At 44.5% G+C, this 27,488-nt stretch overlaps 1 protein-coding gene across 1 annotated transcript in view; it reads left to right on the top strand.

The window, feature by feature from the left end:
* Positions 1–27,488, top strand: part of adamts17 (ADAM metallopeptidase with thrombospondin type 1 motif, 17) — a gene marked incomplete at both ends in the record, with an annotated part of 341,041 nt that overhangs the window by 16,301 nt on the left and 297,252 nt on the right. The window contains 1 exon segment of the mRNA XM_084308233.1: positions 12,723–12,930. Coding sequence (XP_084164359.1) covers positions 12,723–12,930 — 208 coding nt within the window.

The raw sequence follows: 27,488 nt of genomic DNA, 5'->3' as shown, positions 1-27,488 counted from the left end.
ACATGCAGCGATGTGTAGCTTGCATGATGCGTGTGCAGTGCTTTGCCACACAGGTCTGAGAAGAGGACCTGCACATGATAGCAACCGGGAGCGTCGCGGAGCATTCAGCCTGCTGGCTACCTAGATCCACTTCAACCAGCCGAGCGTCGGGAGCTCCAGCAGCTTGTCGATGTGCTAATAGCCTGGAGCCAGCTACCGTTAGCTTGCAGAGGCTCCAGCACACCGACAAGCTGTGTAGCCAGCAGGCTGAATGCTCCGCGACGCTGGTTGAAGTGGATCTAGGTAGCCAGCAGGCTGAATGCTCAACGACGCTCCCGGTTGCTAACGCCGGCCCCGGCTGGTGCTAAGTAGCTAGCGATCGCTCCCGAGTCCCGAGAGCTAACGCCGGTCTGTCTGTCGAAGACCGAGGGAACCGCATCAGGCTTCAGCTGCTTAGTGATCTTCTGGACAAGCCTTCCACCCTGCAGGTAGCAAGAATGGAGGCGGGCATTACTAAAACCACAGAGCCAATCACATCACCGTGCGCTATAAACAGCGCCCTGTGACGTGCACCAGGTCGTCAAATCAACATGACCTGATTTACTAGAGGCAAAGAGGGGATGGGCTGTAGCTGAGGAATTCGCCAATATAGTATTTAGGCCCAAAAACACATTGATACGAACTCCTATTACTATAATACAATGCTAGAGACTGAAAAATGACATTTATAATGCATAGCACCTTTAAGTGTTAAATACAGTAGCTCTACATTGCGACAGCCATCACTGATATAGAGTGTTTGGTCAATAACATGGGTCTCCCAGTCCCTCTGCTCTGCAGTAAACAGAATATACATGTTCTGGTATCCCTTCCCATCAGGAAAGAGATCCCTAGATATTGTACTTATTTCAACAAATCTTGCCAAGCCAAATTAGCTGGCAGATTGTTTTACTTGTTTAAAGCACATTATTTGTTTTTATTTCATATTTTTGTCAGGCCATTTTTGCATTGTTGAGTTCTTCCTGATTGGATAAAGTGATACCAGAACATTTATTTTCTGTTTACTGCAGAGCAGGAGGTACTGAGAGACCCATGCTACTGATCAGACACTGTTTATTAGGGGTGGGAATCACCAGAGGCCTCACGATACGATATTATCACGATACTTAAGTCACGATACGATAGTATTGCAATTCAAAATATATTGCGATATGCTGAGTATTGTGATATTAATATTGCCATTTATTACATGGCGTTTTCACATTCGCCGAAATGCTTGCTTGTGATTGGTCAATAGCCCCCCGACAGCGGTCATTATTTTTCATTATTACATGGCGTTTTCACATTCGCCGAAATGCTTGCTTGTGATTGGTCAATAGCCCCCCGACAGCGGTCATTATTTTTCAATAATGACCGCTGTGGGACAATAATGACCGATGTGCGCAGCTGTTGGCAATCAAGCCCACATCAGTGCAGCAAATCAGACACACTGCCGCGGCTGCACTGACAGCGGAGTGTGTGTAGATTACAGCGGAGCCAGAACAGAGGCTGCCCGCGATAATAATAATCACTTTATTTGGGCTGACAGAGCCACAGAACAACTGCGATTTGTCAAATGAATTAGGTATATTGTTAGTAAGTTAGCCATGTAATAAGCGGGATAATGTATAGCTTTACTCGGTCATTGTCGCAAAATAATTGACCTTCACTGACGTTTAAAACACCTCGCCGAAGCGGCTCGGTATTTTAAACTACGTGTCGGTCAATTATTTTGCGACAATGACCTCGTAGCTATACATTATCCCTTACTTATTACATGGCGTTTTCACATTCGCCGAAATGCTTGCTTGTGATTGGTCAATAGCCCCCCGACAGCGGTCATTATTTTTCAATAATGACCGCTGTGGGACAATAATGACCGATGTGCGCAGCTGTTGGCAATCAAGCCCACATCAGTGCAGCAAATCAGACACACTGCCGCGGCTGCACTGACAGCAGAGTGTGTGTAGATTACAGCGGAGCCAGAACAGAGGCTGCCCGCGATAATAATAATCACTTTATTTGGGCTGACAGAGCCACAGAACAACTGCGATTTGTCAAATGAATTAGGTATATTGTTAGTAAGTTAGCCATGTAATAAGCGGGATAATGTATAGCTTTACTCGGTCATTGTCGCAAAATAATTGACCTTCACTGACGTTTAAAACACCTCGCCGAAGCGGCTCGGTATTTTAAACTACGTGTCGGTCAATTATTTTGCGACAATGACCTCGTAGCTATACATTATCCCTTACATAATGACCGCTGTTTTTTCAATAATGACCGCTGTGCGCAGCTGTTCGCAATCAAGCCCACCGGTGTTCTGCTGCCGGCGATGACAGGGGGCGGAGCGACGAGCGGAGCCAGAACGCAGCCAGAACCAGTGTTGCGAGTCGATGTAAAATGAATTAGGTATATTGTTAGTAAGTTAGCCATGTAATAAGCGGGATAATGTATAGCTTTACTCGGTCATTGTCGCAAAATAATTGACCTTCACTGACGTTTAAAACACCTCGCCGAAGCGGCTCGGTATTTTAAACTACGCGTCGGTCAATTATTTTGCGACAATGACCTCGTAGCTATACATTATCCCTTACATATTGCGATTTATTTTTTACCTGTTTTCAACTGCAAAGTAAAACTTTGTTATCTAATAAAATAAAGTTTTCACTCTGTTCATCTCACTTCAATAATTTTTATTGCAGCAAATGGGATTTTTTTTATTTACTTTTTCTCCCCATTTTCTATTTTTCTCCCTTCCCCAATTCCGTATTGTCCAATTCTACCCTCCCCTGTCTCGAACGTTGTTAGGCCATGCCTCCCACAAGCCGGCTGCAATGTGGACGAAGCCTTGCATCACGTGTCCCCTCCGGTACTCGAGGAGGCAGCCGTCGCATCTTTTCACCTGCACAGCGCGATCTCTCAGCGGCGAGGGTCTGCGTGGGAGGGACACGCCGCCCCCGTTGCTTCCTGATTCTGCTGCGCAGGCGCACCAACCGACCTGTAGGAGTCGTTGTCCACAACGTCCGATCCCCACCCACCAGCTTCCCACCCCCTAATACTGCCAATTGTATTAGTATGAACGACCAGCCAAGCTGGTAGCAACGCCGAGAGCTGGGCTCGAACCCAGCATCTCCTGCGTTGGTGGCGAGCGCCTTGCCCACTGCGCCACCTAGCCGCCTAGCAAATGGGATTTTCTCAAGCAGACGGATGTAAACACTGTAATCTGTGTTGCATGTACCTGACAAATTGAACTGTTTGTATTACAGTCATATTCCAACTTAACTGAATGCACACGTCTGTGTGTGTGGACTACTGTACTATTACATGTATTGAAATTAACAATGCAACTTCCTTATAAAAAAATTTTATAATAAAAATAATTATAAATAATAAAATATCGATACTTGGCATCCTTGTATCGATACAGTATCGCCACGCAAAGTATCGCAATACTATACTGTATCGATATTTTCCTCCACCACTACTCTTTATCTGTGACTGACGGCTGTCAGAATGTACAGTTACATATTTCAATATGTAGACCACTTATTTTAACAAAGAAAATACCACTTACAGCAGCTTTACTGTACATTTTAATAGTTTCCAACTCCTACTGTTCGGCGCTCTTGAGTGCTAAGAACGCGCCTGGCTGGGGAAACTTGCAATAGACCGGGTTTCTCAGTATGTGCGGTGTCCCTTTGGAATGGACCAGAATAGATGCCAGTATAAAGCTGAGCAATAATACAAACCAATTCAAAGGCCGCTATAAACAAGTATTTTTGGACATGTACAAAAGAGAGGACTAAGTAGTAAGGTGACTGAAGTACCACATATATTAACTTTTTTGGCATTTGTAGATTTATATTATATTTAGATTAAGAAAGACTATATCAAACAAACGTTCTCTGTGGACACACAGCCTTACTGCTGGCTACTCGGACAGCAGCACAGAGCATCCGTTCTGAGTCTGACCACAGGTTTACTCTCCCCCCTGTCCCGCTGACACATGTAGGGAGTGGTGGAAAGTAACTAAGTACTTTTACTCAAGTAAAATTTCGAGCTACTTGTACTTTACGTGAGTATTTTCACTTTAGGGAACTTTATACATTTACTCCACTACATTCCCCTGAACCCACTAGTTACTAGTTACTTTGAAGAAAAATATTTTGCATAGAACACATGGCAAAAATGTATGAAGATTATATACTTTCACATTTGAAGCCTGTCAAATTCAAGAGGACATAATCAGAACAGCATAACTGGACCACATACCACTTTAACATAGCCTTTAATCAGAGCAGCATAACGTTAGGTTATGACTATAACCAAGTTCTGTTAGTTAGGGGCGATGCTTGGCATCACTACTGCACTATCTCGCGTACGTGCACGCGTACTGAATAAACCACAAATGTACCTCTAATACCAGTATTAGTCTGACCACACCCCTCATCAGCTTACCTTCATAAGCAGGTGTGTGGTCACCTGCTCTCCTCCTTCCCAAGCTTTCACCACAAGGTGAGGACAAGGGCTGCAGCGGCCGTCTGATGCCAAGCATCGCCCCTAACTAACAGAACTTGGTTATAGTCATAACCTAACGTTCTGTATCGTTAGTGGCTTAGCTTGGCATCACTACTGCACAAGGGAGGCCAAGCGGAGCCACTTGGCTGACAAATACACCCCGCTGACAGCCCCCCAAAACCATCAGAACAGGGAGGGCCGAGCCCCCCCGACCCCCCCTAATGGAGGGTAGCCCCCCTATTAGGGACGTCACGGGAGGGCGACGGACCCGACCGTGCGAAGAGGCACTCAAGCAACTCAACGCACAGGGTGAGCAGACCGTGGCTTGACCCCACGACTACACACACGCACAACCCGCATGCCACCCGGGAACGAACGGAGGAACAACCTCGTTACTGCCCCCAGAATCACGGGGTCAAGGGCAAACCCAACCCCGTGGCAAGGCCGTAGCAGCGGAGCACGAAGGAAGACCCAGACCCACCAAAAGGACTGGACTCCCTAGAATGGGGGCCCGGAGAAGTCCATGATGCCAGCATCAAGACCCCACCAGGTGGGCACGTAGTGCCCCGCCCCCCACATCGCCAGCGTATTCGGACAAAGGCCCCTCAGTTACTGCACCTGGTATTCCCAGGCGGAACCAACCAGGCCAGAACCTGCCCAGCTTCCGAGATCGGACGAGATCGGGCGTGTTCAGGTCGGTATGGCCGTAAGCCGAGCGGGCCCCGTCCCCCCAATAGTACACCGCCTGGCACACTGACCCTGCAGAACAGGCAGTCAGCATGGCCGTAAGCACACAAAAAAGGTTAACCAACGGAAGCAGGCAGCGCACCGGGGAAAAACCAGGCAACAGGCTGTTAACCCTAGCCTGGAGACTGCGGACGAGACAGGCGCCAGAGGGGACAGCTGAACACAGCCGCCCCGGCGGAAGGAGCGTAAGCTGGCGGTGTTGCATGACCAAGCCTCCATTTAACAACCCCCACCCAGAGGGGTCGAGGCAGAGAAGGCTGACACGATTGGCAGACGTCATGAACGTGCAGGGGCACCCTCAAACGGTGAACCCGGGAGTTGACACTGCTCCAACACACCAGGGAATCAACCACCTCGGTGTTACCCAATGCGGTGGTTGTTCCTATAACCCCTCAAGAAAAAACTCCAAAACACACCTGCGGGTATACACCGGCTATACCGCAGTACAAGTGTTTCAGTTTCCAAAAAGGGTTAACCCAGGCCTACGGGTCGCAAACATCACTTCGGACCGGGCCTGGCGGTACGGGAAGCACAGGGTCACCAGAGGAGGTCAAAAAACCACCCCCACAGGCCCCTCTTCGCCATGCGTGAGAGAGGAGCGAAAAATAATGGAGAACCAGCCCCTAAGCACACCGTACCTGGTATTCCCCGGCGGTCTCCCAACCAAGTACTAACCAGGACCAACCTGTGTAGCGGCCGAGATCCGACGAGATCGAGCGCGTACAGAATGGCATGGCTGTAAGCCATGACGACAGTGCTGAGTAAAAACATACCCAACCAGGGTCTCCATAGCGCTTAACCCTGTGACACCCAGACCGACCTGGCATTTTTCCCCCTGAAAAAAGCCCAAGTCCCTCAGGGTACCAGAACAGCAGATCTGCATCCCCGGCGGACAACGGGTTCAACTGATCTGGACCAGCGTGACCAGAACCAGTCCCGTGCCCTAACCACGCCGACATGCCTACTCCAGGAGAAGGGCAGATATGCGTGTCGATCTTAACATGAAAAGAAGGCGCCACCCAGACGTTCGGACGAACCGCGCCTGGTGGCCCACCCCAAGGGCGTGAGACCCCACTACATATGTTCAGATCCATCCCGTCATCATCCCCCAGACATGAACGAGAATCCGTCGACAACCCACCCAGGTCATGGGATGTGGTCGTCGGAAGAGGAAAAACCCCCATCTCAGTTGCTTTATAAAAACGCTGTTTCAACCACAAGCAACCAAGGCGTGCCAGTCAATCGCCTGTTTACAGCGAGCTAGCACTATACGTGCGTCGGGACACACCCCCATCAATGAACAGGCTATTTAGACCTGTCATTGAATCCCCAAGGCGCCCAGGGGAACGACAAGAGGGGTGTGACACTCCCTAACTCCAACACTTCTGGTATAGTAAGAAGGAAGCATCAACAGTATGTATCCCAGTCTACACAGCCGGGGTAAAAATTTTTCACATTTTTACATCCCACCACCCTCCCATAGGAAAGAGACGGGGATCCCCAGAGAGACTTCCCACGCGAGCTGTACAGATCGAAAAGAATATATTGCACCTTGAGCCATGTAAAAAACTGGTTTTAGGGCCTCCGGGGAAGAGGCACTGAACCCATACACACTCAATAAACGAATTGAATCGAATATACATACAATAGAAAAGGACCCTTCTAGAGGGTCCACTCACTTTGACAATCTGAGGAGGAAGGCTCTGTACTCTGATGGAGGCTTCCTCACATGGAAGAAGGAGTCCGAACTCACAGAAGGCCTGAATAGGCGCTTGGTGAGGAGGAGCCCTGACCACCCCCCCTGAAAACAGATCCATCACATGGACCTGAACAGCACACGGAAGTCCTACCAACAGAGACGCGCATGGTGACGTACTCTATGGCGGGGGAATTCCTGCGGTGCACACGCCCAATATACCAGGCCGTGGGACCAGGAACTCCCTCCCCCCCCCGTAACGTGCCGAACCGCCACGTGACGGGAACCTTGAAGGACAGGGGGTGTACCCCTGACCGACAGAACAATGGGGAGAGGAAAGGTTACCAGTTCACCCCTTTACGACCCCACACCCATGATACGACGTAACGACAAAAAGAGAATATGACACAGTCATAGTCAGCTCCATGAAGCGTTTCACAGCTCCACACAGCGCATGAGCTAACCTGCTATCTGATTTTTACTAAGGAAAAACACAGAATAGAGAGGGCTCTAAGAACCCCGGTCCAACATACACATGTGCTTCTGTGGCCAGTACAACCCAGTTGTAGGTCACATGACACACACAACCCATCATCACCTACAAAAAATGGCAAAAACACTCAACAGAGGAACGCCGTTTTTTCCACAATGAGAGAATACATCATTCTTGATTAGTATCGACCACAGGCCTTGCTAAGCACACATGACAGCAACCAAACCAATTTCCCTTTAGGAAATAAGTTTCTCCAGCAGATTTAGCACAACCTCAGCAATCAAGCTAAGAGTTACATCGTATCCCTACCACACAAAAGACACAATTAATGCACAACATGTCTGATAGGAGGTGATAAAGTCCCCAGGGAACCGGGGGGGAAAACACAATCCTCCTATTTTACCCTCAATACGGCCAGTTAAAACAGGAAAACCTGTTAATGTGTGAACTCACTGTTCATTGTCATTACAGTCTGAGAAAGAACATTCTTTTACTCACTTGTCACCAAGCATAGCTTCATAGGTTAGTTGCCTTAGTAGTGAGTACACGGTACACATAAACACCATGATGTTTCTCACACAACAACCAGATCAATACATCACGATCTGCACGGAGAAGCTAACTGCCAGTGACAAAAACAGCTCACACATAACCCGCAACGTATCCCAAATGCATTGCAACAACACACGTTTTGGGAAAAAACACCGTTATTCACAATACATTTAGCAAAGTAAAACCAGAAGACGTGTTATGAGGTCTGGCCAACCCCGTACCTACCCGGAACGCAGATCAGCGAAGTGCAGTCACAAGACACCGTAGAACACAGCCGTCCTGTGTTGTTCGATCCGGTCAGCGTCGCCGCTCCAACCAGTCGCTACAGCCCTCTTTGTTGACGCAATCCCCGTCCAGGCCCAGGGCAGGGTCGACGAACATCCCCTGTCAAGGATGACGTCGTGGTCAAGAGTGTAAAACATGTTAAAATCAAAGCACGTTCAACAGAATAGCATCAAGCTAACGGCTGCTCCAACCGTTCGGGTGCTATTGCTTCCGCTCGCGAGACGCCGATCTAACGACGCACGCGATCAGAAGCGAGCTCCCGGCGGCGCGCGAGAAGCTAAGCTACCCCGCGCCAGGCCACTGACCGGCTAACCGTAAGCTATGAACATGTAACAATGACATAACACTCACCCAGACAGGCCGCCGTTCTGAACCTCTCCCCACTTTTTAAGAGAAAAGAGAAAACAAGACGTCAACACCGCTTCACAACGGTGACATTACCACGTCCGGCGGAATCAGCACAGTACCAACTGGCCTGTATAGCTGACTTTGAACATGAATCTGCCGCTATCGCACATTACATGCACATATCCCCTCGTGAAGGAATACTCTCATTTGGATATGAAAGATGGGGTCTTAACACGGTGACAGAGAGAATCCACTCGTCCAGAACACACAGGGATCACCAGTGTCAATGGTCGCGGCCCACTAGTTAAAACTATAATGGTCTCCAGACCAAGGTCTTCTGTCGCCTAGGCGGCTAAACAAAGGACCCTAGCCTGGGGCCGGTTTCCATAAACTTTGTCAAGTAGCCCCCATAGCACTAACAGACAAGTGGAGCCCGCCAGCAAACACTACTCACCCAACCTGGAACGCACCGCTCCTCACAACAGCGGCATGTCCGACAGTTCAGCTGTGGCCTGACAGGTTTCACCCCAACAAACACAGCAAGGAACTGCAGTTGAGAAGCATGCAGCGGCGTGCTCCCAATACGAAAACCGGTGGAGGGTTTTTAGAATGATCATCATCTTCTAGACACTCCAGTACGAAGACAATATCGCCGTATTTTCTCGAAAATAGTGAGAGAGAAAATAAAGATATGATGTCAACGTATCCTTGTTTCCCAAGCTGTTCCTAATCCAATTTCTTCCATCATGGTGTCAAGTGTGGGGATCTACCGAGGCACCTCTTCCTTGTGGTGAAAGCGAGAAGGAGGAGAGCAGGTGACCACACACCTGCTTATGAAGGTAAGCTGATGAGGGGTGTGGTCAGACTAATACTGGTATTAGAGGTACATTTGTGGTTTATTCAGTACGCGTGCACGTACGCGAGATAGTGCAGTAGTGATGCCAAGCTAAGCCACTAACGATACAGAACTGGACCACATACCACTTTAACATAGCCTTTAATCAGAGCAGCATAACTGGACCACATGCCACTTTAACATAACCTTTAATCAGAGCAGCATAACTGGACCACATACCACTTTAACATAGCCTTTAATCAGAGCAGCATAACTGGACCACATGCCACTTTAACATAACCTTTAATCAGAGCAGCATAACTGGACCACATGCCACTTTAACATAACCTTTAATCAGAGCAGCATAACTGGACCACATACCACTTTAACATAACCTTTAATCAGAGCAGCATAACTGGACCACATACCACTTTAACATAACCTTTAATCAGAGCAGCATAACTGGACCACATACCACTTTAACATAACCTTTAATCAGAGCAGCATAACTGGACCACATACCACTTTAACATAACCTTTAATCAGAGCAGCATAACTGGACCACGTACCACTTTAACATAACCTTTAATCAGAGCAGCATGACTGGACCACGTACCACTTTAACATCACCTTTAATCAGAGCAGCATAACTGGACCACATGCCACTTTAACATAACCTTTAATCAGAGCAGCATAACTGGACCACATACCACTTTAACATTACTTTTAGAGGTAAATGCATACACAAACGTCATGTAGAATGTGTACTTTTACTTTAGATACTTAAGTACATTCAATAGAAAATTGAAAAAAACGTTTATTTAAGTAGAATTTTAATGGACGACTTTTACTTTGACCAGAGTACTCATTTATCTGGGTATTTCTTCCACCACTGCATGTAGGGAGTGAATCTGTCAGAATGTGTTGAGGGATGATAAAACTCTAAAACACTTCTATAAACGTTGTCTCCCTCCCTCCCGATCCTCACCCCCCCCCCCCCCCCCCACAATCCTCACTCCCTCTCTCTCCCCCCCCAACCCTCACTCCCTCGCTCTCCCCCCACTCTCGCCTGCGTTCACTCACTCAGACACACTGAACACACATGCTTCTATCCCCAGGCCATCACGATGCTAAATGGCTCTATGCGACACTAACCCCCATCCATTCTACATTTATCGCACACACATGCACATGCACATTGCACACACTCACTTTAAACACTCAGCTTTAACATTAATTCCCATACGACACTTTAAACATGTTTTAAACATTACACCATATCTATTTTATCTATGTATTACTTATTTTTTTTTATCAATTTTCTTTTATTATTAATTACATGAAACAAGACAACACATTAACCACAATCACAATACACAGAACTTCACAGGAAAATAACAAAAACAATAATAATACAGAATTAACAATTTATAAATTATAAAGACAAAAAGAAAAGAAAATTGAGTTCAACCTTTTTAAATTTTAAATTTCAAAATGTAAAAATGTCAAGGTTTCAAGGGGGGCTATCTAATAAATGACCAAATAGTGAAGAAATAGCTAAATAGCTGCCCCCCAATAAAATCCCCAGTTAAATTCATTATCTATGTATTACTTTTTGCACTACATCTCTACCGACTTTTTTTCTCCTCATTTTGTGTGCCTTTTGTACTTTAGTTTTGTATATTGTATAATTTGTATAGTGTTTGGTCTTTATTCTTTTTGACTTTTTGACTGTATGAAGCACAATCTCAGGGTCAGCTCGTACAGAACCTAGCATTTCACTGTAATGTACATGTATCGTATATGTGACAAATAAAACAAAACTTGAACTTGAAACTTGTTTGCACACTTTGAAGCATGTGTGTGCGTGCGTGTGTCATTTAAAATCCTTTACATTAGTTTATTCTTTAATTAGAAGAATACAGTAGATACTGTAGTGCAAGAACTATGTCACACACACATACACACACGCACACGCACGCACACACACACACACACACACACACACACACACACACACACACACACACACACACACACCTACACACACACACACCTACACACACACACACACACACACACACACACACACACACACACACACACACACACACACACACACACACACACACACACACACACACACACACACACACACACACACAAACCCGCCCCTGTGTCTGTATAGCCCTGGGCTGATGTGTGTGTGTTGTGCAGACATGTACACTACGCCTACGGGGGCGACAGTGACTCAGGAGGTAGAGCAGTCGTCTGGTAATCCGGAGGTTCCCAGTTCGATTCCCGCTCCTCCCAGGCAGCGTGTCGAAGTGTCCTTGAGCAAGACACTTAACCCCTAACTACTCCTGATGTGCAGGTTGGCACCTTCCATGGTCACCTCTGCCGTCGGTGTGTGAATGTGTGAGTGTGAGGAACAAATTGTAAAGCACTTTGGATAAAAGCTGCCATATAAATGCAGCCATTTACCATTTGGTAAAGCTCTCCATCATAAGCAGTTGTGGGAACAGGAAGGGCATTTATTTTGCACTGGCAACACAGAATCACAGTATTAAACTGTACAGCTCCACTATGTAACTTTTGTTAACAAACGAGGAGGATAAGAGAGAAAACAGCGAGCAAAAAGAAAATGTTCAAGCAAGATAACTAAAGTACAGACATATAAAACATCATTGGTTACAGACATATAAAGCGGGCAAAAAAAGGATACACAAAAAAGGTAGCAGCAAGGTAAGGCAAATCACAGTTTTTCACATTAGGATCTAACATCCCAATAGGCCTCTCTGTTTACGGTTTGATTCAGTTTAAAAATAGGCAGTAATAAAAAGAATAAAATACAATAGACAGAGTAAAAAAAGTGCGCAAGAATTGTTCAATAAAAACAATAAGATACAATAACATTTACAACAGAGCAGTGCATCGCTCTTGAGTTAACACTTTGAGTTTCTTTACAAAGTTCAGTTCTAAATTACCTGTAGACTAGGTCTAAAACATACTTACTACATGTCATTCTTTTAAAATCTTAAAATAGAATATCGTCACGAATGAAAACATTATTTCGAGGCACTGTGAACCAAACATAAACATAAAGCTAGGAGACACTACCGAGGACCCACGGTTTAACAATTAAAAACGTTTTTGCTTCTCCAAAAGATTTACATTTCTACCTAATGCACCTTTATTAACATGCCTATTCTCTGTTATCTGGCCAGATGGGGTTGGTCCACACGGGAGAGGACAGTCTGTTCATCCAGCCAGTCGACGGGACCGACCCAACGCAGTCCTTCTCCGGGCTCCGACACACACTGGTCCGTCGCCGACGTTCTGCCAAAGCAAGCCCTACTCCGGCGAGCGATACCGACCCTGGTACTGACCCTGGACCTGCCACGGACCAAGAGGAGTACTGTGGTACTGTACAAGGTGAGTGAGACAGGGTTTTTATTACTGGATCAGAAGAATCATTTTATTCTGTAGGGACACACCAGCTTTTGACTTGGTTATCCGTGCAAGAACACACGACAATCCATGTTCTAACACAGGGGTTCCCAAACTTTTCAGGCCGGGACCCAGAAAATAAGGCGTCAGAGAGCCGCGGCCCAATGCACATCGTCAGGCTTTTTTATTTTTTATTTTTTTGCCAGGCGACCAATTTTTTAAGCCAAATATCACTTCAATCCTATTAAGTTAGTTCAAGTTAGTTATTCATTTATATGTGCTATTTATGAGAGGGCTAACTTGTTGCAAAATAATAATGATAATAATAATAGCCTCATTAAAATACTATTGTTGCTTCGGTTGTTTTCAGCGTTTTATGTGCATAATCTGTTATTTAGTTTGAAATGTTCGTTGAAATAAGTAGATTTTTCGTTTTTGTTTATTTATTAAGTTAATATAAAACCATATAGTCACTAGGGGTGGGAATCACCAGTTTCATCATGATACGATACGATATCGATTCTTTGGACAACGATACGATATTTGCCGATATCACAAAGTCTCTCACGATACAATACGATTAGATTAGATTCAGGTGCCTGCAATCGATATGAGATGATATCATATGCCCATTTAACACAATCAGTAACATTTAGATCAACTAAAAAAAGGTAACGAAAATATCATTTGACATTTGTATTTTTGAGCTCTTCCAGACATTTAAAGGAAAATCAATCTATTGTTTTTTAATACAAATAGACCTCCTGTTCACTGTAAAGTGCCACGTTTTGATATATTGAGCTTTAAACTTTAAGCTCCATTTTTTGGAACTCAAAACTCAACCTAAAACCCCTCCCTACCTCCCTCTCCCAAACCGTTCCTACAACAATTTGTTGATGTTGCATGATCATGTATAGGCCTACATTTATTATGTATTATATTGTTTATGTTTAAATAACATTTAAACATCAAACTCCTCTGACCTCATCTGGTCTTTCCAAAGACGCGCGCACACACACACACAGAAAGGGAGAATGCTATGCTGTAACGTCTACACACACGGAGCTACTGCTGTTGTTCTTGGGCGGATATGAGACTCGCCACAGGATTTTCAAAATAAGAGTATCGATATGAATCGATCTTATTACATTGCATCGATCCGATTCGATTGTTGATAATTACATCGATGTATCGATCTGGATCGATGTATCGTCCCACCCCTAATAGTCACATTTTAGAATACAATAGAATAGAATTTTAGAATACAACTAGAAACACTGTCCTGGCCTGCTTCTAAGTTCAGTGGCCTGAAAAATAAAAATTGTATTTTTTTTTTTATTTTTTTTTTTGGAAATCATCTCGCGGCCCACCTTTGGGAACCACTGTTCTAACAGGACAACACGTAGAACACACAACGTGTTCTAACAGGACAACACGTAGAACACACAACGTGTTCTAACAGGACAACACGCAGAACACACAACATGTTCTAACAGGACAACACGCAGAACACACAACGTGTTCTAACAGGACAACGCGCAGAACACACAACATGTTCTAACAGGACAACACGCAGAACACACAACATGTTCTAACAGGACAACACGCAGAACACACAACGTGTTCTAACAGGACAACACGCAGAACACACAACATGTTCTAACAGGACAACACACAGAACAACATGTTCTAACAGGACAACACGCAGAACACACAACGTGTTCTAACAGGACAACACACAGAACACACAACATGTTCTAACAGGACAACACACAGAACACACAACGTGTTCTAACAGGACAACACGCAGAACAACATGTTCTAACAGGACAACACGCAGAACAACATGTTCTAACAGGACAACACACAGAACACACAACATGTTCTAACAGGACAACACACAGAACACACAACATGTTCTAACAGGACAACACGCAGAACAACATGTTCTAACAGGACAACACGCAGAACAACATGTTCTAACAGGACAACACGCAGAACAACATGTTCTAACAGGACAACACGCCGAACACACAACGTGTTCTAACAGGACAACACACAGAACACACAACATGTTCTAACAGGACAACACACAGAACACACAACATGTTCTAACAGGACAATACACAGAACACACAACATGTTCTAACAGGACAACACACAGAACACACAACGTGTTCTAACAGGACAACACACGGAACACACAACGTGTTCTAACAGGACAACACACAGAACACACAACATGTTCTAACAGGACAACACACAGAACACACAACATGTTCTAACAGGACAATACACAGAACACACAACATGTTCTAACAGGACAACACACAGAACACACAACGTGTTCTAACAGGACAACACACGGAACACACAACGTGTTCTAACAGGACAACACACAGAACACACTACATGTTCTAACAGGACAACACGCAGAACACACAACGTGTTCTAACAGGACAACACACAGAACACACAACGTGTTCTAACAGGACAACACACAGAACACATGTTCTAACAGGACAACACACGGAACACACAACGTGTTCTAACAGGACAACACACAGAACAACGTGTTCTAACAGGACAACACACAGAACACACAACGTGTTCTAACAGGACAACACACAGAACACACAACATGTTCTAACAGGACAACACACAGAACAACGTGTTCTAACAGGACAACACACAGAACACACACCATGTTCTAACAGGACAACACACAGAACAACATGTTCTAACAGGACAACACGCAGAACACACAACATGTTCTAACAGGACAACACACAGAACACACAACATGTTCTAACAGGACAACACACAGAACACACAACATGTTCTAACAGGACAACACACAGAACACACAACGTGTTCTAACAGGACAACACACAGAACACACAACATGTTCTAACAGGACAACACACAGAACACACAACATGTTCTAACAGGACAACACACAGAACACACAACATGTTCTAACAGGACAACACACAGAACACACAACATGTTCTAACAGGACAACACGTAGAACACAACATGTTCTAACAGGACAACACGTACAGTAGAACACAACATGTTCTAACAGGACAACACGTAGAACACAACATGTTCTAACAGGACTACACACCAGTGTTAATTTTGTCAACGAAAATGATGACTAAATATGGTCGTCAACAAAGCTTTTCCCCCTGACTAAATCTAGACTAAAACAAAAAAGACAAAATCGAGACTAAAACTGACTAAGACTAAAATGCTCAGACCTGTAGTTGACTAAAACGACTAAGACTAAAATGAAAAATAAATGAAGGTGACTAAATATGATGAAAACGAAAAAGGAGCATTTGACACATGACTAAGACTAAAACTATTGGTTTGATTATGTCTTATGGTGTATATATGGGGAGTGGGGAGAGGGGCGTCTACATGAGTCTATTATCCCAATAGAAATGAATGTGAATTTGACTGACTGTAGCGGTACATAGAATTGCATTACAAGAGAATAAAAAGCCTTTTTTTTCATTAACGGAAAAAAATAAAGACAAAAATGTCATCCGTTTTCTGCGACTAAATCTAGACTAAAACAAAAAAGACTAAATCGAGACCAAAACTGACTAAGACTAAAATGCTCAGACCTGTAGTTGACTAAAATTGACTAAACGAAAAATAAATGAAGGTGACTAAATATGATGAAAACGAAAAAGGAGCATTTGACACATGACTAAGGCTAAAACAAAAATTTAAATAGCTGCCAAAATTAACACTGCAACACACGGTACATGACAGAGGACGTCTCACTTTGGGGAAAGACAGTACACCGATGGACATTAGACTACAATGAGCTATTGTTATCGGTTAAGCCTCCTGTTATACTGGGCTCAAACATTTCCATGTGTTCAACTTGATAATATATTGTGCACTGTATCTTTGGGGCAGGGGGGTTTCTGTGTGTTTCCATGTTCTCCCTGTGTTTGCGTGGGTTTCCTCCAGGTACTCTGGTTTCCTCCCACACCATAAAAGACATGAATGAATGAATGATCATTACATTTATATAGCGCTTTTCTAGACACTCAAAGCACTCCCCACACAATGTAGGGTGGAAATGGCCTCCTTCACCACCACTGGTAAGTCAAGTCAAGTCAAGAGTTTTAATTGTCACGGCATACAAGTATACAATGAAATGCGGGTGGTCTTGCCCGCAACGATGTGCAATACAGTGTTACAACATATAATAGAATCCAATAAAAAACAACATTGTGCAATAAACAGGTAACAGGTAGCACCCAACCTTGGGCTACACAGGCTCAATGGCTGCCATACACTGGCACCCGGCACACATCACACTACACACTGGCTGAACGGCTCAGGAGACAGGATTGATATCAGCCAATTAAGGGGGAAGGGATGATTAGGTGGCCTTGATGTCAGAGACCTTGGGAGATTGGGAATTTGGCCAGGAACGTCGGGGAACCCCCTACTCTTTGCGATAGGTGTCCTCCTGGGTTCTTTAACAAACGAATTCAGTCAGGACCTCGGTTTGGCGTGTCATCCGAAGGACGGCACTCGCAGCTGTACGGTGTCCCTATCACCGCAACAGGGGCATTGTTACTGACAAGTCCAGAGGACAGAGCGCTCCCTGCTGGACAACAACACCACTTGCATGCATGTTAGATGCATCCTCAAGGCACTGCCACCTGTAGTTGGACCCCAGGTATTGGACTATGGACACCCGGTGATCCTAAATAGTTATGTTAATTGCAGAGGAAAAATTCCTGGTATATTCAGAAATGTACTTGGCAAGAGATCCTAATTCAAAATTCCAAAAAGTGTACAAAACTTGTGGCATTTGATTATTGAGTTTTAGTAATGCATTTTACTTACGCAAGCAAGTAAATATAACACCAATACTACCTTTTCACTTTTAATGGTTTATTCGAGTCTTAAAGAGGCCATGCTTCCCTATCCCCTCACATTTAGTATGGTATATAGCTGGAGGTCATGTCTGCAGAGTTTCAACATCCAAACTCCACGCCAAAGGGAGCTCTCTGACAGGAATAACTCTTCATGAGCTGCTTGAAATGCCACGTATGTAGCCCAGCCTTTCTTGCTAGAATGCCTTGTTTTTATTCCAGCCTTTTCTTCCATTAATAACAGTATGTCACTATGTAAGTCACAATAGTTTACTCTTGGCATAATCTATCTTGTCTATTGACGTTTATTATTGTTCACTCTTGAAAGAAAGAAGACAACCTGATATGCTCTGGTCTGACTCTTGACTTACGTATCAACCGTTTGTAAAAGAAAATTATAATAATAATAAATGACTCTTTTCTGTCCCTTTTTCCACCTTGATGGTTTACTAAGATACATTTTATTTAGGCAAGAAAGAAGATATACAATTGCTGGATCTGATATCTGATAGCTAGTTTTACAGTTTGATCTGAACCAGGAAGTACAGCAGCGCCGTTGAATTTTCACTTAAAGAGACAGAAGCCAAAAGTGCCTGTTTGAGGCTGATGAGCTTGACTGCTGAGTGACAGCTTGACTGCTGAGTGACAGCCTGACTGCTGAGTGACAGCCTGACTGCTGAGTGACAGCTTGACTGCTGAGTGACAGCCTGACTGCTGAGTGACTGCTGAGTGACAGCCTGACTGCTGAGTGACAGCCTGACAGCTGAGTGACAGCTGAGTGACAGCCTGAGCGCTGAGTGACAGCTGAGTGACAGCCTGACCGCTGAGTGACAGCCTGACCGCTGAGTGACAGCCTGAGCGCTGAGTGACAGCTGAGTGACAGCCTGACCGCTGAGTGACAGCCTGAGTGACAGCCTGACCGCTGAGTGACAGCCTGACAGCTGAGTGACAGCTGAGTGACAGCCTGACCGCTGAGTGACAGCCTGAGCGCTGAGTGACTGCTGAGTGACAGCCTGACTGCTGAGTGACAGCCTGAGCGCTGAGTGACAGCCTGACCGCTGAGTGACAGCCTGACCGCTGAGTGACAGCCTGAGCGCTGAGTGACAGCTGAGTGACAGCTTGACTGCTGAGTGACAGCCTGAGCGCTGAGTGACAGCTGAGTGACAGCTTGACTGCTGAGTGACAGCTTGACTGCTGAGTGACAGCCTGACCGCTGAGTGACAGCCTGACCGCTGAGTGACAGCATGACCGCTGAGTGACAGCTGAGTGACAGCTGACAGCCTGACTGCTGAGTGACAGCCTGACTGCTGAGTGACAGCCTGACTGCTGACTGACAGCCTGACTGCTGACTGACAGCCTGACCGCTGAGTGACAGCCTGACCGCTGAGTGACAGCTTGACCGCTGAGTGACAGCCTGAATCCTGTATGAATGATGTATGAATGATGTGTGAATGATGTGTGAATGATGTATGAATGATGTATGAATGCTGTGTGAATGATGTATGAATGATGTATGAATGATGTATGAATGCTGTGTGAATGATGTATGAATGCTGTGTGAATGATGTATGAATGCTGTGTGAATGATGTATGAATGATGTATGAATGCTGTGTGAATGATGTATGAATGATGTGTGAATGATGTATGAATGCTGTGTGAATGATGTATGAATGCTGTATGAATGATGTATGAATGCTGTGTGAATGATGTATGAATGCTGTGTGAATGATGTATGAATGATGTATGAATGCTGTGTGAATGATGTATGAATGCTGTGTGAATGATGTATGAATGATGTATGAATGCTGTGTGAATGATGTATGAATGCTGTGTGAATGATGTATGAATGATGTATGAATGCTGTGTGAATGATGTATGAATGATGTGTGAATGATGTATGAATGATGTATGAATGCTGTGTGAATGATGTATGAATGCTGTGTGAATGCTGTGTGAATGCTGTGTGAATGATGTATGAATGCTGTAGGGCTGTCTTAAATACTTCGAAGCTTCGAAGCTTCGTTCGATGGCACAAGCTTCGAACATTAAAAAAAAAATTGAAGTTAAAAAAAAAAAAAAAAAAAAAAATTGTTTTTTTAATTTTTTTTTTTTTTTTTTTACTTCGATTTGTGTGTGTGTGTGTGTGTGTGTGTGTGTGTGTGTGTGTGTGTGTGTGTGTGTGTGTGTGTGTGTGTGAACTACCCATCCCAGTTAGGACAGCCGAATCCCGTCCAATCTTTCGCCATCGACTAAAGACTCACTTCTTCAACCATTATCTGAAAAGAAAAAAAAGAAAAAAAGAAAATCTAACCGCGACTAACCTTACTGTCATGCACTTGTCCTAATAAACTAACCTACACTGTAACACGCAACACTTTGATGAACATTGTTACTCAGCTGATAGAGTTGTACCCTTCTTGCTGTCTTGTCATACAGAATTTGTATGTCGCTTTGGATAAAAGCGTCAGCTAAATGACTAAATGTAAGTGTGTGTGTGTGTAGGTGTGTGTGTAGGTGTGTGTGTGTGTGCGCGCGCCTTGTAGAATTCCACACATAAGAAAGAAAGATACTGGGATGAATAAACAAAATAGGAAATAAAATGTAGAAATGCATGCAATACATAAATAAATATGAATCTCCATATATGAAATATAACATTTAGATAAGGTGCTACTGAGATGTTTTGGTGAGTTCTTTGTTTTTTTGTGGAATTTGCCCTTCTTAAAAATGCATGAACATTCACTGATAATTGGTCTGTAGTGGAGTCTACAAGGTTTACATTGCCGGACCATGTAGAATCCGGACCTTGTAGACTGACATAATTCTGTGCATAGTTTAGTCTACACAGGCCATATTTAAAATAATCAAAATCTTACTTCATTCATCTTAAACATTCTTGATTTGGGGGATTGGTAGTTCCCATGAAATCTGAAGTTGTTCAAACGACAACAGCGATCCACCTTGAATTAAATCACACAGCCGAGTGAAACCTTGTTGGATGCGTCACAGTCACGAAAGGGGCTACTTAATTAATTAATCCAACCCACTTTATTTATAGAGCACATTTAAAAACAACAACGTTTACGAAAGTGCTGTACAAGTCCCACAACATAAGATAAAAAAATAAATAAAAAAAAAATCTTTTTTTCTCGAAGCTTCGAATTAAAATCGAAGCTCGGCCCCGAAGCTTCGATTGCCAAAAAAAGCTTCGAAGGTCAGCCCTAGAATGCTGTGTGAATGATGTATGAATGCTGTGTGAATGATGTATGAATGATGTATGAATGATGTATGAATGCTGTGTGAATGATGTATGAATGCTGTGTGAATGATGTATGAATGATGTATGAATGCTGTGTGAATGATGTATGAATGCTGTGTGAATGCTGTGTGAATGATGTATGAATGCTGTATGAATGATGTATGAATGCTGTGTGAATGCTGTGTGAATGATGTGTGAATGCTGTGTGAATGATGTATGAATGCTGTGTGAATGATGTATGAATGCTGTGTGAATGATGTATGAATGCTGTGAATGCTGTGTGAATGCTGTGTGAATGATGTATGAATGATGTATGAATGATGTATGAATGATGTATGAATGATGTATGAATGCTGTGTGAATGCTGTGTGAATGCTGTGTGAACCTGCCAGGGGGACTTAGAAGAAGAGGAGTGTCTGTCTCATTTTAGATTGATGCTGCTTTTCCCTTTTTCCTCCCACCGTATTTGTATGATTTATTCCAACGACTGAAAGAAAAGCAAAAAAACCAAGCGAAAGACAGGAGCCATTTCCCCCCGCGAGGCGACGAGACAGGCCGATAAAATAACAGACTTGAAATCCAAACCTTTCTAGAGCCACCTGAATGAATGTCTCTCTCCGCACCTCTCTCTCTCTCTCTCTCTCTCTCTCTCTCTCTCTCTCTCTCTCTCTCTCTCTCTCTCTCTCTCTCTCTCTCTCTCTCTCTCTCTCTCTCTCTCTCTCTCTCTCTCTCTCCCACCTTGCCTGTCGGACATCCCTGAGACTCCGCGGCTAATAAATCATCGGTTTGGGAGCCACATTTACAGGGATCTCCTCTCCTTTGAAGTTCATTCAAGACTCCGGCGTGTTGTAAGAGCGGCGGGGAGGAATGCAGCTGTTTCCTTATTTAATGTGGATCTCCAGAGTCTGTAAACTCCTGTTGGAACCTGCTGCGTGTCTCTCGCCGCTAACGCTATCAAGCAGCAGCGCGACGCCATCCCCCCCGCCCCAACATCCCCCCCGCCCCTCCATCCCCCCCACCCCACCATCCCCCCCGCCCCACACCCCCCACCCCACTCTCTCACTACCTCAACATTAATATAATGAGCATACTTTCCAAATCCTCAGTGGATCCTCGCCAAGATTATGGATTGTTCTGAGTGAGAGGAATTCACAATTTTCAGGGTAGAGCAGAGAGAGAGAGAGAGAGAGAGAGAGAGAGAGAGAGAGAGAGAGATTCTGCCTCTCCGCTGTGGAAGCTGCTTTTTTTTTTTTTTTATCTCTCTCAGCGCTGGGATCGTTACCCTCTTGGAAGTGTAGTTCCCGCCGTTTCCTTTTTTTCTAGCGTGTGAAGGATTGCTCGTTTTCTCGTATTGTGGAAAAGATATCAGCGGAATAGCAGGATCCAGTCGGAATACCGGTGATTAGCGAGGAACCTTCGATTTGAAATAGATCATATATATATAAAGTGTAATTGGTGTACGGGACCTTTTCAACACAGTAAACCGGCATATGATGCAATGACAACGGACCTCACATACAGACAGTACACAAGTATATAGTACACATACAGTACACACGTATACAGTACACAAGTATATAGTACACATACAGTACACACGTATACAGTACACAAGTATATAGCACACATACAGTACACAAGTATACAGTACACAAGTATATAGTACACATACAGTACACAAGTATACAGTACACATACAGTACACATGTATATAGCACACATATAGTACACACATATATAGTACACATACAGTACACATACAGTACACAAGTATATAGTACATATACAGTACACAAGTATACAGTACACATACAGTACACAAGTATACAAGTATATAGTACATATACAGTACACAAGTATACAGTACACAAGTAATTATGGATAATAAAATATCGATACTTGGCGTCCCTGTATCGATACAGTATCGCCACGCAAAGTATCGCGATACTACTATGTATCGATTTTTCCCCCACCCCTATTCTACATGATGTTTGTGTTTTACAGTGCTTGAGAGCATTCAATCCTCGAACCAATGACCTCTAAGGGTCATGTTAAAGTGGCATGTGGTCCAGTTATGCTACTCTGGTTAAAGGTGATGTTAAAGTGGTATGTGGGCCAGTCATGCTGCTCTGATTAAAGGTGATGTTAAAGTGGTATGTGGTCCAGTCATGCTGCTCTGATTCAAGTTTATGTTAAAGTGGTATGTGGTCCAGTCATGCTGCTCTGATTCAAGTTTATGTTAAAGTGGTATGTGGTCCAGTCATGCTGCTCTGATCAAAGGTTATGTTAAAGTGGTATGTGGTCCAGTCATGCTGCTCTGATTAAAGGTGATGTTAAAGTGGTATGTGGTCCAGTCATGCTGCTCTGATTAAAGGTGATGTTAAAGTGGTATGTGGTCCAGTCATGCTGCTCTGATTCAAGTTTATGTTAAAGTGGTATGTGGTCCAGTCATGCTGCTCTGATTCAAGTTTATGTTAAAGTGGTACATGGTCCAGTTATGCTGCTCTGATTAAAGGTGATGTTAAAGTGGTATGTGGTCCAGTCATGCTGCTCTGATTCAAGTTTATGTTAAAGTGGTATGTGGTCCAGTCATGCTGCTCTGATTCAAGTTTATGTTAAAGTGGTACATGGTCCAGTTATGCTGCTCTGATTAAAGGTAATGTTAAAGTGGTATGTGGTCCAGTCATGCTGCTCTGATTCAAGTTTATGTTAAAGTGGTATGTGGTCCAGTCATGCTGCTCTGATTCAAGTTTATGTTAAAGTGGTATGTGGTCCAGTCATGCTGCTCTGATTAAAGGTGATGTTAAAGTGGTATGTGGTCCAGTCATGCTGCTCTGATTAAAGGTGATGTTAAAGTGGTATGTGGTCCAGTCATGCTGCTCTGATTAAAGGTTATGTTAAAGTGGTATGTGGTCCAGTCATGCTGCTCTGATTAAAGGTGATGTTAAAGTGGTACGTGGTCCAGTTATGCTGCTCTGATTAAAGGTGATGTTAAAGTGGCATGTGGTCCAGTTATGCTGCTCTGATTAAAGGTTATGTTAAAGTGGTATGTGGTCCAGTTATGCTACTCTGGTTAAAGGTTATGTTAAAGTGGCATGTGGTCCAGTTATGCTACTCTGATTTAAAGGTGATGTTAAAGTGATATGTGGTCCAGTTATGCTGCTCTGATTAAAGGTTATGTTAAAGTGGTATGTGGTCCAGTCATGCTGCTCTGATTAAAGGTTGTGTTAAAGTGGTACGTGGTCCAGTCATGCTGCTCTGATTCAAGTTTATGTTAAAGTGGTATGTGGTCCAGTCATGCTGCTCTGATTAAAGGTGATGTTAAAGTGGTATGTGGTCCAGTTATGCTGCTCTGATTAAAGGTGATGTTAAAGTGGTATGTGGTCCAGTCATGCTGCTCTGATTAAAGGTTGTGTTAAAGTGGTACGTGGTCCAGTCATGCTGCTCTGATTCAAGTTTATGTTAAAGTGGTATGTGGTCCAGTCATGCTGCTCTGATTAAAGGTGATGTTAAAGTGGTATGTGGTCCAGTCATGCTGCTCTGATTAAAGGTGATGTTAAAGTGGTATGTGGTCCAGTCATGCTGCTCTGATTAAAGGTGATGTTAAAGTGGTACCTGTATGTGGTTCAATCATGCTCCTCTGATTATGTTCAACAACTCTGAGGTTGACAGAATTCACATTTGAAAGTACATAATCTTCATAAATTCTTGCCAGAGAGAGAGAGAGAGAGAGAGAGAGAGAGAGAGAGAGAGTGAGAGAGAGAGAGAGAGAGAGACGCTGGCATGGCTTCATGGGTGGAACGGGTTATGGATTTGAATACAACATAAAACCATATCCATATAAACAGTATTATCTCATCCTATTGTATTTTGAAAATATATTGATATACTGTAAAAAGTCGATATATACCGCCCAGGCCTAATACATATCACTCTCCAATACATTAATATAATACTATGGACATCAAACCATAGACAGTAGACTATACAGTACATATCACTTTACAATACATTTAGTACTATGAACATCAAACCATAGACAGTAAGTAGACTATACATATCACTTTACAATACATTTACATGTAATACTATGGACATCAAACCATAGACAGTAGATCTTACATATCACTCTCCAATAGTTTTACATGTAATTCTATGGATACCAAACAAGAGACAGTTGACTACAGAACATCCAGTACATTTAGTCCTATGTACTGTACATCAAACAATAGACTCCACACAATAAGATGGGCTGTCCAAATCGTTGGCAGTAAGTATAGATGGTTGGTGATAATAAGTCTACAATACAGTCTGTAGTGGGCAGAGATAGTTTAGTGGTGAAGACCCCCCCCACACCCACGAGAGAGACCCTGGCCTGGGATCTCTCTGGTTTCCCCTACTCTGTCTCCCTATCTACCTTCCTACTGTAGAAAGAATAGACTGTCCAATCTCCTAGGAAAAAAAGGATAATTGTCTCTAAATTGTTATTTTCATTCAATGGATTTTGGAAGCCATTTAACCCCAAGTGACAACGTGTACCCACACAGAAAGGGATTATGAGAAACACATCATTTCTGTCTTCAGATATCATTACCTCACTCAACTCCTCTATTGTATTTTGCACTGTTGTAAGTTAGGTTGCTCTGCCATACACTGTTATGGAAAATTATGTAAATTCCTAATTATAATCTTACATGTGGATTTACAGCAATATCTTTTACTTAAATATTTTTGGTAGACCGTACGGGAAAGTAATCAGATCGCACTAATTACAAAGTAATCAGTATTCCAGTGGATTACATCGCCGATTTCAAATTCAAGCAGGCAATCTGTAACAGATTCCCCTTTAGAAGGGACCCCCACCAGAGCAAAGCGACAGCCTCATTCTGCAGGATGGAAAACTCTTCATTCATACCTTGTAGCTCAGAGACACTACAAGGTCTGTCCAAACATGTGTGTGTATGTGTGTGTGTGTTTATGTATGTGTGTGCGTTTATGTGTGTGTGTGTGTGTGTGTGTGTGTGTGTGTGTGTGTGTGTGTGTGTGTGTGTGTGTGTGTGTGTGTGTGTGTGACATTGACACTGTCTCTCCCAGAGTCTCTCTCTCCCAGAGTCTCTGTCTCCCGGTGTCTCTCTCTCCCAGAGCCTCTCTCTCCCGGTGTCTCTCTCTCCCAGAGTCTCTCTCTCCCAGAGTCTCTCTCTCCCAGAGTCTCTCTCTCCCGGTGTCTCTCTCCCAGTGTCTCTCTCTCCCAGAGTCTCTCTCTCCCGGTGTCTCTCTCCCAGAGTCTCTCTCTCCCAGAGTCTCTCTCTCCCAGTGTCTCTCTCTCCCAGAGTCTCTCTCTCCCAGAGTCTCTCTCTCCCAGAGCCTCTCTCTCCCAGAGTCTCTCTCTCCCAGAGTCTCTCTCTCCCGGTGTCTCTCTCCCAGAGCCTCTCTCTCCCGGTGTCTCTCTCTCCCAGAGCCTCTCTCTCCCAGTGTCTCTCTCTCCCAGAGTCTCTCTCTCCCGGTGTCTCTCTCTCCCAGAGTCTCTCTCTCCCAGAGTCTCTCTCTCCCAGAGTCTCTCTCTCCCGGTGTCTCTCTCCCAGTGTCTCTCTCTCCCAGAGTCTCTCTCTCCCGGTGTCTCTCTCCCAGAGTCTCTCTCTCCCAGAGTCTCTCTCTCCCAGAGCCTCTCTCTCCCAGAGCCTCTCTCTCCCAGAGTCTCTCTCTCCCAGAGTCTCTCTCTCCCAGAGTCTCTCTCTCCCGGTGTCTCTCTCCCAGAGCCTCTCTCTCCCGGTGTCTCTCTCTCCCGGTGTCTCTCTCTCCCAGAGCCTCTCTCTCCCAGTGTCTCTCTCTCCCAGAGTCTCTCTCTCCCGGTGTCTCTCTCTCCCAGAGTCTCTCTCTCCCAGAGTCTCTCTCTCCCAGAGTCTCTCTCTCCCGGTGTCTCTCTCTCCCGGTGTCTCTCTCTCCCAGAGCCTCTCTCTCCCAGTGTCTCTCTCTCCCAGAGTCTCTCTCTCCCGGTGTCTCTCTCTCCCAGAGTCTCTCTCTCCCAGAGTCTCTCTCTCCCAGAGTCTCTCTCTCCCGGTGTCTCTCTCCCAGAGTCTCTCTCTCCCAGAGTCTCTCTCTCCCAGAGCCTCTCTCTCCCAGAGCCTCTCTCTCCCAGAGTCTCTCTCTCCCAGAGTCTCTCTCTCCCAGTGTCTCTCTCTCCCAGAGCCTCTCTCTCTCCCAGAGTCTCTCTCTCCCAGAGTCTCTCTCTCCCAGAGTCTCTCTCTCCCAGAGTCTCTCTCTCCCGGTGTCTCTCTCTCCCGGTGTCTCTCTCTCCCAGAGTCTCTCTCTCCCGGTGTCTCTCTCTCCCAGAGCCTCTCTCTCCCAGAGTCTCTCTCTCCCGGTGTCTCTCTCT

This window comes from Notolepis coatsorum (genome assembly GCF_963971535.1).
Source record: "Notolepis coatsorum genome assembly, chromosome: 2".
In the NCBI taxonomy this organism is placed as follows: Eukaryota; Metazoa; Chordata; class Actinopteri; order Aulopiformes; family Paralepididae; genus Notolepis; species Notolepis coatsorum.
This window is presented reverse-complemented; position numbering and strand designations above follow the sequence as displayed.